The sequence below is a fragment of the Labeo rohita genome, chromosome 1, assembly GCF_022985175.1.
Source record: "Labeo rohita strain BAU-BD-2019 chromosome 1, IGBB_LRoh.1.0, whole genome shotgun sequence".
Taxonomy (NCBI): Eukaryota; Metazoa; Chordata; class Actinopteri; order Cypriniformes; family Cyprinidae; genus Labeo; species Labeo rohita.
The window spans coordinates 29,683,211-29,699,900 of NC_066869.1; the positions used below are offsets into that span (position 1 = coordinate 29,683,211).

The following is a 16,690-nucleotide window of genomic DNA, read 5'->3' on the forward strand; positions in this document are numbered from 1 at the left end:
TATAGCGGAAATTCAACCTGGAAAATGCCATGCAGCTATTGCAGTTGTGGGCTTAAAGTTCACGTCTGCCCAACGTTTACTTGATATCTTCTGCCGGTGGAGTTCATCGGGTTTATCGTCTCAGAGGGGGCGACGAAAGGAACGCTGGTAACACTGACCTAGAAACACATGTGCTTGTGAGCAGGTCTCACATGAGAGCTGGAACCAAATCCGTTCCTGGCTCGGATAGATGGGGAATGCAGACTAAAAGAACGATCTCCATAGGTTCGAATTAGAAAAACTTCACATTTCAAAACCCGGTTTTGAATCCCACTGGATTCCCGGGCGGGTGAAAGTGAGCTCTTTATTTATTACGTAGCGCAAATTGTAGGGACGTGAATTTCGTTGGCCGTGCGCTCGCCCCCTTTGCTTGCATCACACTCTCGGAGGGAGACGGGCCCGCGCCTGGGAGCTGTCCCAGGCAACATGGTGCTGAAACCGCAGCGAGAGCGAGCATCCTCCGGCTTTACTGATGATCATCATAACAACTCGTGTTAGAACTGCACAACGCCTATCGTCGCATGAACCGCAACGCTTTGGATTACCACGTAGGTGCCACTTCAGTATTTTACCAGCAATTTGATTCAAAGGAAAGGCACTGGATGTGACAAAACGACGGACAGTGGACGGCAAAAATATTTCCTCATCGTCGAAGCGAATCTGTTTCTACTCTGGACTGATTTTCGAAAGACATGTCTGACATTACACGGGACAGTGAGCTAAACTGCCTTGGGATTTCTGCAACAAGGGCTGGGTGTTTAAGGAGATAGGCTGCCTGCACTAACAAGACGTTCGCACCTTATATCTTTCAGAAGGGGACTTGTGCGGGATGCATTTATAAGCGGTGGGACCTGAAACCTGAGATGAACGCCAAGGACAATTGCTGGCTAATTGGCAAGATTGTGGCTGGATTTCGTTTCACGCAACACACTTTGCGTTCACGATAACACATTTACACGGTTGTCGCTTTTGTATGATGGCTATTAAGCGAGGACGATGTGAATTGGAAAACAGAAATGTGTGTACTGTGTGTATCGTAGACTTCCAGTTGTTTAGTTATTAGACAAACCAAGGCTGCCATTTGTTTGGCTCTGCTGACGAATAGCCTGTATTTCTGTTTTCCTGCTTTTGATGAATAGATGCCACTGGCAAGAGTAGGCTACCTCAGGGTAGGAGCTCTTTGTCAGAAGCCGTTCGCGGGAATCCCCGATATTTTTCAATCAAGTCGGGTTATTTGTCCGCAGGTTCATGTTAAAATGTTCGATTTGGGTATCTGTGAGTATAAGGACAGTTATTGTAAACGCCCTCAGTAGGTAATGTCCCTGTAAACTGTTTTGTCAGGTATTCTAAAATGCGCTTCATGTGGTAACATCTGAATGGAGTAGTTTTACCGAGGTACTTAAATGACTGAATCAACATTAGGTTACGAACAGGGTTACTGAAGGTAACAACTGCACGTTACCACTTCTGACAGCTACTATTACATGTGCTTACAATCGTCAGCTCCTCAGTGGAAACACTAGTGCGAGGACTCGCTCGTATGATGTAGCTTTCAGAATAACTGTTGAAAATAAACACCTTCTCTATGTTCAAACGGTCAGTTTGGGTGAGGGTGAGCAGAAAGCGGTGTTGCTCACGGGACTGAACCGGCTGCACTGGTGTTTTTCCTCGTTGGAGTCCAAACAGTAAGTTCTGTTATGTGACCTGCTGGAGTCCAGTAACAGATAGCCTTAGCATTATAGGCCGTTTAAAAACATAGACCGCCTTTCCATTATTCATAAGACGGGCACATGTTGTTGGCTATCGGTGTCATTGTATGGTGTTGGGGATTGTTGAGTCGCAGACCGATGCTGCGCCGCCAGGGCAAGCAGAAAGGCCGCTGTTGCGTCTTGTTCAGTGACCTGAAGGTTTTCCTACTCAGGCCACCGGCACCGTCGGCATCGCCACCTGCCTTCACACCCATGAACGAACTAAACGCGGAGGGCAATGCGACGAGCAGCGCCACGGAGAGCCACTCTTTAGCCAACGGACATTACCAGCCAGTAACAGGTGAGACTGTGGACACACGAGGGCCCGAAGACTGGACTCATAGCGGAGTGGATTCGCCGAGGACTCTGGACTGCTGCAGCTCATCTGAGGATTGCTCCAAGGAGAAGCTGGACGAGAGGTTATCTCTAAATAGCTGCACTGACAGTGGAGTCAGGACTCCATTGTGTCGGATCTGTTTTCAGGGCCCAGAGCAGGTAAGGAATCCACATGCTGCTACACCTTTTTTCTGCTTGTTGAATGAAAAAAATAGATTGTTTATTCCACATATTGACTCTCTGTACTTTATACCATCACCTACTGCAATTAAAGTCTTGGCGCTGCCTTAGTGGTACCAAAGTGACAACCTGCAGTGAGTTCATTGCACTTTTAAGACCACTTTGAATGTAATTACTGATGAAGAAAATTGAGCTCAAACTGAAAACTTAAGTAGAGTGACAGCAATTATTGTGTCACATTAAATGGGTGAAAACAAAGATTTTGTTACAATATAATAGAACATTTTCACAGACAATTACACTGCCTGAATGTCCCTATACATACAATGGACTAAAAAAAGTATTTGGACACTTTATCAAATGTATGTATGCCATTTAGTTACATGATAAATTATCAAAACAAGCTACACGTATTTTAAAGAAAGAAGTGCACTTTTCACCAAAAAATCAATTGATATTTAAAATGAGGCAAAAAGTATTACTTAAGTCACACTTAATGTATGAATGCTAAGTGTGCTAAGAATGCTAAAATGAAGACAAAAACCACTCGTCACACACACAAAAAAATGTGATTGCATTACATATTGCAATATTGAATCAATAGCATTTATTTTGGAAAAAGATAGCACACACACATTTTAAAGCACAGTATCTAATAAAAGAGTTTTTTTTTTTTTTTAATGATAAAACAGTAAATGCTTACTAGGCACTTAGTTGAAAATGTTCATAGTTAAAGTGATAGTTCACCCAAAAGCACATATTCCGTCCTTATTTACTCATACTGTTCCAAATATCATGGTGTTTCAAATCTGTATGACCTTCTTCCTTCTGCAGAACACAAAAGGAGATATTTCAAAGAACTGTTTTTGTCCAGTCAAAAAAAGTCAATATATTGACACACAGAAATAAATAACAACCTGACTTCAATCACCAAAATTGCAGTTTGCAAAAGTAATGGGAAAAATGAAAAGTGAAGGTAGTTTTGAGAAAAGCACTCAGGTATTGTGTCTGGATACTGCATGTGAGATTCCACATCATTGCTGCTGTTCTTGAAGTGATTTGTCCCATAAATCTAAGTGTTACTCTGCCCCAGTGGTTTTATGACAGTGGCATTTATCCACAGCTTGGTGATTTGTTCTAATGGAATGCAGCACATGACTGAAAGGTCAAGGGTTTGAACACAAAACATTGATCAAAGATTGAGCAGAACATTATATGACTGGCATACGGACACGTCTGTTGACCGGTTTGATATTTGCCCTGGTTTCATCGGTTTGTTTATATGCTGCAACTTAGTTTTGCATTTTTAGTATTAGAAAGTTCATCCCTCTGTCCTCTTCACAGGACAGTTTAGCCTGTAAATGCATGTGAAATTGTTTTATTTTCTCTTTCTCTCCCCCATGTTCTATCATTCTCTCTCTCAGTCGTTTCCTGTCTCTCTCCTTTTCACTTTCCCCACGTCTCTTTCTCTTTCCTCTTTCCATTAATGTGGGCTGTGGCAGAGTTGTGTGGCTGCGGGCTGATGGATGGGCCTGTGAGTGTAATGAGAGCTGTGTAGAGAGCAGATGGGACTGAGGAGATTCTCTCCGCTCTGACTGAGCTGTGTATATGTCTCCAATCCAGACACACACTCCCTCTCTTTCTCACTCTCCCCTCCACTGTATGCTTCGACTTTCTCCAGCAGCATCTCCCTTTTTCTTTCACTTTCAGAACCCCAAGTAGTAGATAAGGAAGGTCTCCTGCACTTCTAAACCTAACAGGGAGGACAAGAAGCGTTCCTGTATTGTGTACACAGAACACGCAGGAACAATTACATGCTTGGGAAAAGAAATAATAGTTTTCTCTTTCTCCACTTGTCCTCTTGCTCTCTCTCACCCACAAAAACACTGAAGAAAAATGCCCTGGACCTCCTATGGTCTCATTTTAATCAATGTGAAAACAAGAAATGGATCGTCACAGACGCTGGAGGTAATTTGCGGAGCATAACTCTTTTTCACACCCTGTTGTGAGAAGCCACTTACGTGGACATCATTTCACCTTCATCAGAGAGAATAATTGGGCAACATGTCCATATTATTGGACATGACACAGACTAAATCATTCATTTAGGGAAGCATTATCAAACTGTATGAAGTGGGCATGTGGCTTCTTTGGCTTTATACTTAGTTAAATCTTTCTCCCGCGGCTTTATAAGTAATTTGTCAATCCACACTAAACCCAAAAGTATATTTGTGGTGGCGTTCATGTGAGTTCATCTCATAAAATACAATCTTTCTTACAATATTTGAACACACCAGTAATAACAGGCAATGACAACATATTTCATGTTTAATATGTTATTATGAGTGGGATTTTGGACTAATACGATATCACAGTAAATGGGTATGACACTGCAGAAATAGAAAATGACAAAATGCCAAGACAATACATTTTGGTCAAAGTAGTCTAATCTCATTTTAATTAGACCAATTTCCACATATACAGTTGAAGTCAAAAGTTTACATACACCTTGCAGAATCTGCAACATGTTAATTATTTTACCAAAATAAGAGAGATCATACAAAATACATGTTATTTTTGTTATTTAGTACTGACCTGAATAATATATTTCACATATTTCACAATAACTGTATGATTATAAGATCCATCTTTTCACACTTAGGACAACTGAGGGACTCATGTGCAACTATTCCAGAAGGTTCAGATGCTCACTGATGCTCCAGAAGGAAACACAATGCATTTAGCCAGGGGGTGAAAACATTTTTAATTTGAAGATCAGGGTAAATTTAACTTTTTGTGTCTTCTGGGAAACATGTAAGTATCTTCTATATCCATATTCTACTCTATATATATATTTAGGCAAAATAAGAAAAAATCTAAACATCTTCATTCTGTTCAAAAGTTTACACCCCTGGCTGTTAATGCATTGTTTCTCCTTCTGGAACATCAGTGAGCATTTGAACCTTTTGTAATAGTTGCATATGAGTCTCTCAGGTGTCCTCAGTGTGAAAAAATGGATTTCAAAATCATACAGTCATTGTTGGAAGGGGTTCAAAAACACAAAAATGCTGAAAAAAAAATGGATGATTTTTCTGAGGAACAGCTTTAACTGTTCATTCAGTATTTACTCAGGTAACAACACAATATTAAGAATCAAGTGTATGTAAACTTTTAAATGGGGTCATTTTTTATAAACTCAACTATTATTTTCACATGCATTTTGTATGATCCCTTTAATTTTGGTAAAATAATGAATATTTTGCAGATTCTGCAAGGTGTATGTAAACTTTTGACTTCAACTGTATGTCACTATTATGTTGTTTACTATATCAAAGAAAAGTACAGAGTATTTATAGAATAAAACGTGGTGGAGGGGGTGGTTAGGTGAGAAAGAACTTTTTTGTCTTCCATACCCAACCTCTTCTAAATGTTCTCAGAATCTTTCCTACTATTCCATTTGCTCTTTCTCCCTCTCTCTTTCAAAATTACTGTTCAGTGCTTTGGTGCTATAGAATGCTGACGATGTACAATCCCTGAGTGACCCACATTAATATGTCATTCACATGAAACATGGTGATATAAAAGCTTTAATTTACAGTATTTTGAAAGTGTTGTTATCATCCATCAATAGTGAAAAATAGCTGAAACTGACATAGTCAGCATGACTCAAATTCCTTTTTACAAAATTGAATGCACAAGCAACAGTGAAGGTAGAACAGTGTGGCCATACTGTGACGATGTGTCACCCCAGTATGAGAGTCGATGTCCAGAATAAACCCATTATGTACCTACATCTAGGGTGGTCTGGCCAATAGGGAACATCAGAACTTTTCTCAATAGGCTGATCAACCTGTGGATCAGTTGTTGAAACCAGTTTAAACTTGTGAATGACCCCTTTGTATGCACACACACACACACACATATTTACTTTATATATTTACTTTAAACGACAGTGGTGCTGGCTGTAATTTAAGTCTTTTCTTTACTTGTACAGTGTACAACAGCAAAATATAGTCAATAGGCCTAAATATCAACTAGATTCAGTTCCCTTCAGAAGTCTAGAAAACACTAGCTTTTACTGCCAGAATAAACATCTCTAGCCCAAAAAAAACATACTTCAGATTTTCCACGTAGAGAAAGAATGCTGATGTAAATGTGCACATGGATGATGACAGTTCGAGCTTGCATGAGAAATAGTTACAGTTTTACAACTGTACTCTGTTACAGCTGTACCCTGCATGATACTAGCAATACAGTGCACTGTGAGACATGCTCCTTAGACAGATGTGATGCCTGATTAGTGGATTAAACTTGGACCATGTTTCATTTTCAGTACACCTTTGAAGGGGCATTGGATGCAAAATTCACTTTTACATGGTGTTTGAAATTAAATGTGTGTTGGCAGTGTGTGTACACAGCCGCCCTATAAAGATAAAAATCCACCCAATTATTTTTTAAATCCCCACAAATTATAAGCACTAAGGTAGCTTTGCACAGGCCCCTCCCATGACTGTTGACGGACACTGCTGTTTTAGCATTGACCCACCCTGAGTGAGCGGTCCGCCATTGTTTCGATGCTGGAGCAGACAGCATGATCATTGCACAGGTGTGCCTTACGCTGGCCATAATAAAAGGCCACTCTAAAATGTGTTTTATCACACAGCAGGGCAGGGCAACGCAGCGCAACAAAATACTGTAGAATTTATTATAATCAGTGATGCCGTCTACACTGGATGTGAGCAGCTCGTTATAATCAGTGATGCTGTCTACACTGGAAGTAGTGCGACACGACAAATTCCTGACAGTAAACTGCTGCCTCATTCTATTTATGACGTACTGACACAAAGTGTAGTGAATGCTTTGTGGCATCCGCTACACTACATTAAGGTTATCTTTTTAGAGGGTTTATAAAGGTATTCGTTAATGACTAATAAGTAATTTACAAATGTACTTTAAATAGCTTTTGTGCAGTTATAACTGCATGAATAAGAATGGTGACTTTAGAATAGAAGAGAGGGGCGGAGTGAGCAGTAGCTCATCAGAGCAGTAGCTATCATTTAAAGGGACATGCACCGAAATGTGTCGCTGTGAACAGAGCTGTTTTTGACAAGGTTAAATAGGGTGTTATTTTACACTACCATTGAGAAATTTTAGCCAAAGAATGTTATAGACTTTCCATGTAGACCCTAAAGAATCATTTCAACTTGTGCAAAATGGGCATCTGATGTCCCCTTTTAGTTAATGTCGGTCCTGGACAGCCGCAGCCCTGCATAGTTTTGCTTCAACCCTAATCAAACGCACCTGAACAAGCTAATCAAGGTCTAAAGGGTTACTAGAAAGCAACAGGCAGGTGAGTTTAATTAGGGTTAGAGCTGAACTCTGCAGGGCTGCTTTGTTGATGTTCATGTTAAATACTGTTCCGTGTTTTGATCATGTTAAATACTGTTCCATTTTAGAGTGGCCTTTTATTGTGGCCAGCCTAAGGCACACCTGTGCAATAATCATGCTGTCTAATCAGCATCTTGACATGCAAAACCTGTGAGGTGGAGGGATTATCTCGGCAAAGGAGAAGTGCTCACTAACACAGATTTAGACAGATTTGTGAACAATATTTGAGAGAAATAGGCCTTTTGTGTACATAGAAAAAGTCTTAGATCTTTGAGTTCAGCTCATGAAAAATGGGGGCAAAAACAAAAGTGTTGAGTTTATAATTTTGGTCAGTGTATATGACTCTATGACCAGAGTTCGAATCCGCCTTTTGCCAAACTGCCAATGACATCACATCGGAAAGGTGTTTATTTTCAATAAAAATGAAGGAAATAATGGAAAATTGAGAAAATAACTTGCCTCTTGGGTCTTTTTCAGTTAAGGTTAGGGTTAGGTGTAGGGAGGGCTTTACTGTGCCAAAGTGGCATCCATTTAATAATTTTAATAAAAAATGTTATGTACACTCACTATGTTATTATTGAATACTGTTTTATAATGTACTACAATACTGAGGTGCACTATCTGCACGTAGCATGTAACTACTATTATTGCAAAGAAAATACTTTTTTTTACATAGTATGAATAGTCTATTGCTATTTTCACTTAGTGTAATTAGAATCTATTACTATTTGCACTTAGTGTAAATACCATCTATTCTTTTGAATGACTTGATTAAGTAAATGATTCAATGATTTGCTCTTAAAATAAGCTACATTATTAATTCCTGAATTCGGTAAATGATTTGAACAGCTATTTGATTTGTTCCTGAATTAATTATTCGTGTTTTTGAATTAATTTGTCAAGTAACTTTTAAATACACTGTATTTACATACATTGTACCCATCACTAACGCATACAAAGTGGTGTGATACAAATATAGTAAAATCTTGTGAGAAGTTCTAGATTTTCTTGTTTACCAGCATTGGAATGACTCCTCATCAAATTAAATTTGATGACTTGACCTTGTCGGTAGGCTACAAAACATACAGTTTAGAGACTGTTATGAATAGTTCTAGTTATTTTCTGTATTCTGATTTTGTGTTGAATATAATTTTTTATTTTGTGCTGCTCCTTATCAATGCTTAGTCATATTTTCCAAAACCCTACTTTGCCTTTGGTGCTCCAAAACTTTTGGAGAACATTGTAATACAAAAGGAAAATTTGTATTATATGCATGCAGTTTCGAATACATTTGGGGGTGTTTTGTCCCGGTAAACATCTCAGGCTGTTTTTGAGTCCTAGTCCATCCTTGACTGCAGACACTTTTACCAACTACCAGCACGGTATCATTCTCTGTGTGTGTGTGTGTGTGTGTGTGTTTAATAGAAAAAGATCTAGGCTAAAAAGAATCACTTAAAATTTGCATTGCAGTACGCTTTTAGAAAGCACATTACACACAGTCCAACGCAAAAAAGCAAGAAAGCTGCACTTCTCTCTCACTGTCTCACTTTTTCACCACCCTTCAAGTATGCTAATGACAGGAAATACGATTTATTTTATCGCCGCTCAGGGCTGTTTACAAGGATTCTGTCTTTCATTTCTCTCCCTCTCACACTGGCCTGGGATTGCTGTCTCTTTTCCTGTTTCTCTCCTTATTTTCTGTCCCTTCGTGCCTCTTCAACTCACAAAGTCGTGCATAGGTAGTGCATCTTTCTCATTATAAAACACCATGCTCGGTTTTTACTTTGGTCTCGTTTCTTTCTGCTCGGCTGGTGTGTAATGCTGACCTAACATCCAGCGCAATAAATTGAAGCTGCGCTCACCACCAAGGGCTGTTAGGGGTTATGTATAAAGGATCAGCCATTCAGATTGTATTGATAGCTCTGCTTTAATACCACAATTAGATAAAGTGGCCTCTTCTCCCACTCTGACTAGTCACACTCTGATCTCCCATCACACATCTCTGGCGCACAACGTATCATTACAACCCCAAACCATCAGTGATTATGTATAATTAGTGTAGAACAAATCAAGTGAATCTGAATTTACTTGACAAATGGATGTACATTCAATTCCAAAATCTCAACGTCCTCGGATTAGACTCATAATAACACATGCCAAATGAAATCAGAAGGACTTTACGCCGGGAATTATCCACATTCAGTTTGTAATGCTCTGCAGTATGGATATTTGATCACCGATGAATCAGTCGAGTCAATCTGAATAGCAGCGTCCGCATTTGATACAGGTTTCATAACTGTGGAACTAAACTGCATCATAGACGCAGATTTTGCCAAAGCTAATGTAATCTGTTTAGAGCAGAGACTAGTGCTGAGATTAAGGCCTAACATGGTAATCCTGTTAATTGAAGTTTGTTCATGACGGATGAAATGACACACACATTCATACTGTGTCTGTCAACCTGGAGACTCAGAAGAAACTCTAATCCTCTCAAAGAGAGAGGAAGTGACGGAGCCAGCAGTGTAAATGGCCTTGACACAGAACACACAGTACACATATAAACACAGCAGTGATTGGATAAGTGGGCCAATAACTAGAGTGTGAGTTTCAGTCTTTTAAAGCAAAACCCAGCTTTTTTTTTCCATTGTAAAACCTTCAGCTGTTTGTTATGCATGAATGTGAATGCACTGATGCTTTATTGATTTGTTATGCATGAATGTGAATGCATACATATAACCTTGAGATGTGTTCTCATTAAAACTGGTTTATATTATTAAATTTAAATTGCGAAATCAACCCTTTTACTTACAGATTTGACTTAACACATACATATCTTTTCATGTTTAGAATGTTAAGTACACTATTATTCAAATGTTTGGGCTCAGTAAGATTTTTATTTTTCAGTTTAATACTTTTGTTTAGCAAGGACTCATTAAATTGATCAAAAGTGATAGTAAACATATTGTATTGTTACAAAAGTTGAGTAACAAAAATGTTAAGTACCATTTCAAATGCTGTTGATCTTTCTATCCAAATAATCCTTATAATATTTTCCACAAAATATTTAGCAGTACAGATGTTTTCATCATTGAGAATATAGAAATGAGAAAATGTATCCTGTAAAATAAGAAATGTATCCTGAGTAGCAAATCAGACTGAAGACTGGAGTAATGGCTGCTTTGTGTCACAGGAATAAATTACATTTTAACATATATTCACATAGAAAACAGTTATTTTCAGTTATAAGAATATTTCGAAATATTAATGTTTTCTTGGTGAGCAGAAGAGAATTCTTTCACAAATAAATAAATAAAACATACCAACCCCAAACATGTAAGCCTAGCTGGCATTTTATCATAGCAAAAATTTGACCATGATGATTTTGTTTTTAATAGATTTTATGCAAAATTTACTTTTACATGTTGTTTGAACATAAATGTGTGTTGGCAGTATGTACACAACCACTCTATAATGCTAAAAATCCTCCCAGTGGTTTTTATTTAATCCTTATAATTAATATCCCCTTTTTCAAATCAAGCCATTCTCAGCTTCTTGGCTGTGTGACGTCACACAGACCAAGGCCGCTCCTAGGATAGTTGATTGACACAGCCATTTTACCTTAGACCCGCCCTGAGTGAGCTGAGAACAGTCCACCATTGTGTTGATGCCAAGCAGGGGAAGACATGAATGTCTCCCATGTCGATTGAGGTGTTCTGTTATTGGATGTAATAGTAAACACAGCCGTTGTCATTTACTTCTGACATCTAACCCACTGAAGATGCAGAGAATTAACGTTACTTTTGTTTTTGAAGGGAATGCGCCGATCCCCAATTTGCCTAAATGCATTTAAGTTCGCATAAATCATTCGTGATGCAGTTTTACCTACAGAAGAAGTGAGTATAAGAATTTTTTATGAATCTTTGCAAATCGGCCTTCCTAATAATGTGCTAGTTAGCAAGTTTCGTGGCTAAATGTGGCTAAAGTAAACATTATGGCTTGTGACCCCACGGAAGAGGAGAGGCAGGGTGAGCAGAGCTCATTAGCATTTAAAGAAACATGCAACAAAACACGTTTCTGTGAACAGGGCTGATTTTTTACACTATCATTGAGAAATGTTAACCAAAGTATGTTATAGACTTTTAATTAAGACCCTAAAGACTCGTATCAACTTGTGAAAACTGGGCATCCGATGACCCCTTTAAATTAATATTACAAGTTCTGCTCAATGAACACTTGTTTCATAATGTTGATTATCACAAAGTTAATATGGAAAATTAAAAAAAAAAAAAAAAAGTAAAGCAGTTATTACTTAAGTAAATGAGTTAAATCAATAAATGCTAGGAAAAACTCATTGTTTCAAAGGCATAGTCATAAGTCATAAGTATGTTTTCTATGGTTTTTATGTCCAGTATCCACAATGACAGTGCATTAACAGAAGAATAAATCTAAGTGCTTTTATAAAATTACAAGCTTCACATTTGTAAGCACTCCACTGTAACCTCGATTTTTGCTTAAAAACAAAATCCCACAAATGCGATAAACTGACCCCAAAATAAAGGGATAGTTCACCTAAAAATGAAAATTCTGTCATTAATTACTCACCCTCATGTTGATCCAAACCCATAAGACCTAGAGACACAAATGAAGATATATTTGATGAAAATCGAGAGCTTTCTGACCCTCCATTGACAGCAAGGGTACAACCACGTTCAAGGCCCAGAAAGGTACCAAGAACATCAACAAAATAGTCCATGCGACATCAGGGATTCAATTATAATTTTATGACAATTTTATTTAAAGCCCCTTTCTGGGCCTTGAATGTGGTAGGACCCTTGCTGTCTATGGAGGGTCAGATCGCTTTTGGATTTCATCAAAAATATTATAATTTGTGTTCTGAAGATGAATGTGAAGATGGAGGTCTTACAGGTTTGGAACAACATGAGGGTGAGTAATTAATGACAGAATTTTCATTTTAGGGTAAACTAACCCTTTAAGTAGAATCTCTTCGGCTAGCTATACAGACATGTAAAGATGCATATACTGTTGAAGCAGAGGTGTAGGACATTCATGACGTATAAGGAGTTGTGCTCATGGGGACCCAAGATCAAGACTGATCTAGGCCATGTCCCGAACTCATTCCTCTCTCTCTCTCGACTTTTCTCTCAGCTCTCCACTGTCCTATATAGTAAGGCAAAAAAGCCAGTAATTAAAAACTGCATATACATGTAAAATACTCACCCTCATGCAAAATAAATACTTAAAAAAAAAAAAATACACCATGCACTTTCATTTATAATATATTAAAGCACTTAATAACAAATTTTGTGTTTAGTACATTTCATCAGATGTTTATAGTCAGAAGTGGTAATCTTTTCCTGGCATGACACAAACATACACCCACACGCAGAAGTTCAGCAACAACATCAGCAGCAGTACAGACAACAGTATGTAGTCTGTTGACCACTGTACCTTTGATAAGTGCACTTTGGATGCATTCGATAGATCCCTAATCATATTCTCACCTTAATTTGTGAAGACATATGTGTGGGGAAATATAGAATATATTGACAGATTAATTTATGTACATTTGTAGTGTTCTTAGAGCTGTGATGGGTATCCAGTTGGTGGCATTCACCAGGAAGAGACTCCCTGAGTAGATCTGACTAGAAGAAAACAGGTTAGCCATTGTACATGTTATGTTTAGCATGACTGACAGTATTGTACTGAGCTCTACGTAGTTGTGAATGGGTCTGTGAATAATCATGCAAATTATGCTGTCCAAATAATAATAAAAAAAAAAAAAGAATCATATCCTTATTAACCCCCTCCTTCAAGTGTTACATATGTCCTTCATCTTACCAAGAAACTTGACTCTCCTTGGTGAAGGTAGACAGCTGTAATGAGCGTGAGATATCACCCTATCATTACATGCTTGTATCATTAATTTGATGGAAGTATAAACAGCTTTAAAATGTTTAAGGAAATGAATGACAGTAGCAGTAATACAAGGAGTGCCGAAACTGCCAGGATGGATAGAAACACATTACAAAAGTTGGAGTTTAAATGTTCACACATTGCCAACGTGTCAGAGATAGCGAGGGCTGACAGACAGGAGGTGAGAGGTGGAACCTTGACAAGGAGAGGATGTGGAAACAGTCCACCCTTTTATTGTAGAGTATAAATGTGTCTTATTTTAATCTTAAATCGATGTTAATGTTGAGTAGTGATAAACAGATAAACTTTACATAGCTATTTTGAGATGATCACATTTACGCGTAGCCATTTACTGTATTACCTCACTTCCAAAAACGTACATTATAGTTATACTACAATTTCCACACCTTAAGACACTGTTCAGATGATATATTTCAAGACATTTTCCAGGTTTTTGTCCTTAAAAGGCTTTTGTGTGTGTGAATTACCTGAGTCTGTGTGTCCCTCAGCGTTGTTCGGCAGCAGTGTCTCTTACTAGTTTAACTTCAAGCAACACATTCTCACTCCCAACTCGTCACATACTGAGGCTTGGTCAGGCCCTTTTGGCGTCACTTTTTGACACACAGGGTAGCCCTGTGCAGGGTCCTTCATTGCTTTAAATAAGAAACCCTTGACGTCACAACGCTGACGCAAAAGGCACTGGGAATTTTATTGTCATGATTAAATTATATATTGAGTAATAATATTGCCATTACTACATATATGTTGGGGTGTGGTTTTTCAGTGTAAATAATACTTGTAACTGTTTACATTTCATTATTTACACATTTACAAGCACGTAACCTAACCCCTGCCCCATAATCCTACAATTTGTCAATAAAACACAAGATATAACTGGCAGATACAGCTACAGTCATAATTTATTCATAATTTATTATTAAGTCTTCCGAGGCAAAACGATTGATTTGTGAGAGGAATAGACGTGATCCATCCGCCGTAAAAATCAGTCTGTTTGTCTGTAAATAAATGTTAAAAAATGCCGCCCGCCAGAAAAAGCGTTACGTCAGCCTTAGTTGTGAAATGCCATTGGCTCTTTGTGTGTCTCGTGACCGATTGCGTCGTGCTAGTGTTCGGAGTATCTTTTTATATGAGATGTGGGCGCATTAACAGAGCAGGATCATTTTCAGCGATTAAAACCTTACTCTCTTCTTTGCATAAAGATATCATATAGCTTCAGAAGACTCGAAATGCAACACGACTTGCTTTTTTATACTGCTTGTTTATGGTCAGTTTCTGCAATAAATACCTGTAACTGTACTTATATTTGCCTGTTACGTGTTTTATATTGTTCAGAAGTGGATACGTTTAGGGTAAGGGTGGTTTTAGGTGTCCAATGTATAAATTTAAATAAAATTTTTATTATTTTTTTTTTACAAATGCATGCAAACCATTCAATTAGGGCAAACAACTGAAATCAGTGGAGGACCCTGCACGTCCAAAAGTGATGCTAAAGGGGTACCTTGACCGTCAAAAATCGACGCCAAAGGGTTCTGCCCAGGTATCAGTATGTGACAAGTTGAGAGTGAGAATGTGTTGCTTCAAGAAGAGCAACATTACCACCTTGCTAATGAGAAATGTCATAGCTTTTCAGCTGCAAAACTATTTTATTGATAAAGGCGTGGACCAGCGCTGCCTGTTTCTGTGTGCCTGCTTTCGGTTAATAACAAAACATCTTTTCATGGGGAAAAACGTGGAAATAATTTGACATTTTTATCCTATTGTCTGTTATAATTGTTGGTTTGTTCAATGTCTTTGTGGGTTTGGTTTCTTTGCTGTTTTTAGGCTATAAGGACCTTTGAAATAGTTAAAATCATTTGGCTAATTGATATGTAACTGTAATGCGGTCAAGACTTGCCTGTAACCACATTAACCATGTGTTTCCTGAAAAATAATTGCATGCCTTTCTATGTGCTGCAATGTTTTTCAGCAATTGTGTAAGTAAAGGCAACTATATTTTAAGACTCATTTATAAAAAAGAAAGGTGATACTCCAATGCCATGTTGTTTTAAAATTAAATAATTTATTTAATGGTAACATTTTACAATAAGGTCTCAGTTTTAACTTTAATGCATGAACTAACAATGAGTAAATTTATTCTAAATGTACAAAATGTTCCTATTGTTCACAGTGCATTAATATTAACAGATACAACTGTTAATCTTAAAAATGTAATATTAAATGTTGAGAATAACATAACTAAGATGGATAAATTCTGTAGAAGTATTGGTCATTGTTAGTTCATGTTAACTCATTTTAACAAATTAAACCCTATTGTATAGTGTTATTTAATTATTTAATTTATGTTGTCATTTTACCAAAATACATGATTAAAATATTATCCAGAAAATTGTATTATTAATTCAAAATAATTATTAATAATTAAGATTTATTTGTATAGTGCTTTTTATTTACAATATATGTTAGCCTTTGTTCTTCATTTTTTAAATATTTTTTATAAAACATCTAGGCCATGCACTAGATATTTCACATCAGCCATTAAAGGGATAGTTTACCCAAAAAATGAAACTTCTGTTATTAATTACTCGCTCGCATGTTGTTCCAAACCCGTAAGGCCTTCGTTCAGCTTCAGAACACAAATTAAGATTTTTTAGATGAAATCCAAGAGCGTTCTGACCCTCCATAGACAGCAAAAATGTAACTGAAATGTTCCTAGACCCAGAAAAGTAGTAAGAACTTTGTTCAAATGTGACATTAGTGGTTCAACCGTAATTTTACGAAACTACGAGAAAGTTGTTATTTTTGTTTTCTTCACACACAAAAAGTATTCTCGCAGTTTAGTAAAATTACAGTTGAACCACTGATATCACATGGATTATTTTAATGATGTTCTTACTACATTTCTGCATCTGGGAACATTTCAGTTACACTGGTGTCTATGGAGGGTCAGAAAGCTCTTGGATTTCATCAAAAATATCTTAATTTGTGTCCCAAAGATTAACGAAGGTCTTACGGGTTTGGAATGCCATGAGAGTGAGTAATTCATG

General features: G+C 37.6%; 1 protein-coding gene across 1 annotated transcript in view; it reads left to right on the forward strand.

Annotated features, from left to right (window-relative positions):
* The first annotated feature begins 203 nt into the window (after positions 1-203).
* marchf4a (membrane-associated ring finger (C3HC4) 4a) overlaps positions 204-16,690 on the forward strand; it is a 60,142-nt gene continuing 43,655 nt past the window's right edge. The window contains exon 1 of the mRNA XM_051111849.1: positions 204-2,282. Coding sequence (XP_050967806.1) covers positions 1,830-2,282 — 453 coding nt within the window. The 5' untranslated portion in view covers positions 204-1,829. The remainder of the gene's footprint in view (positions 2,283-16,690) is intronic.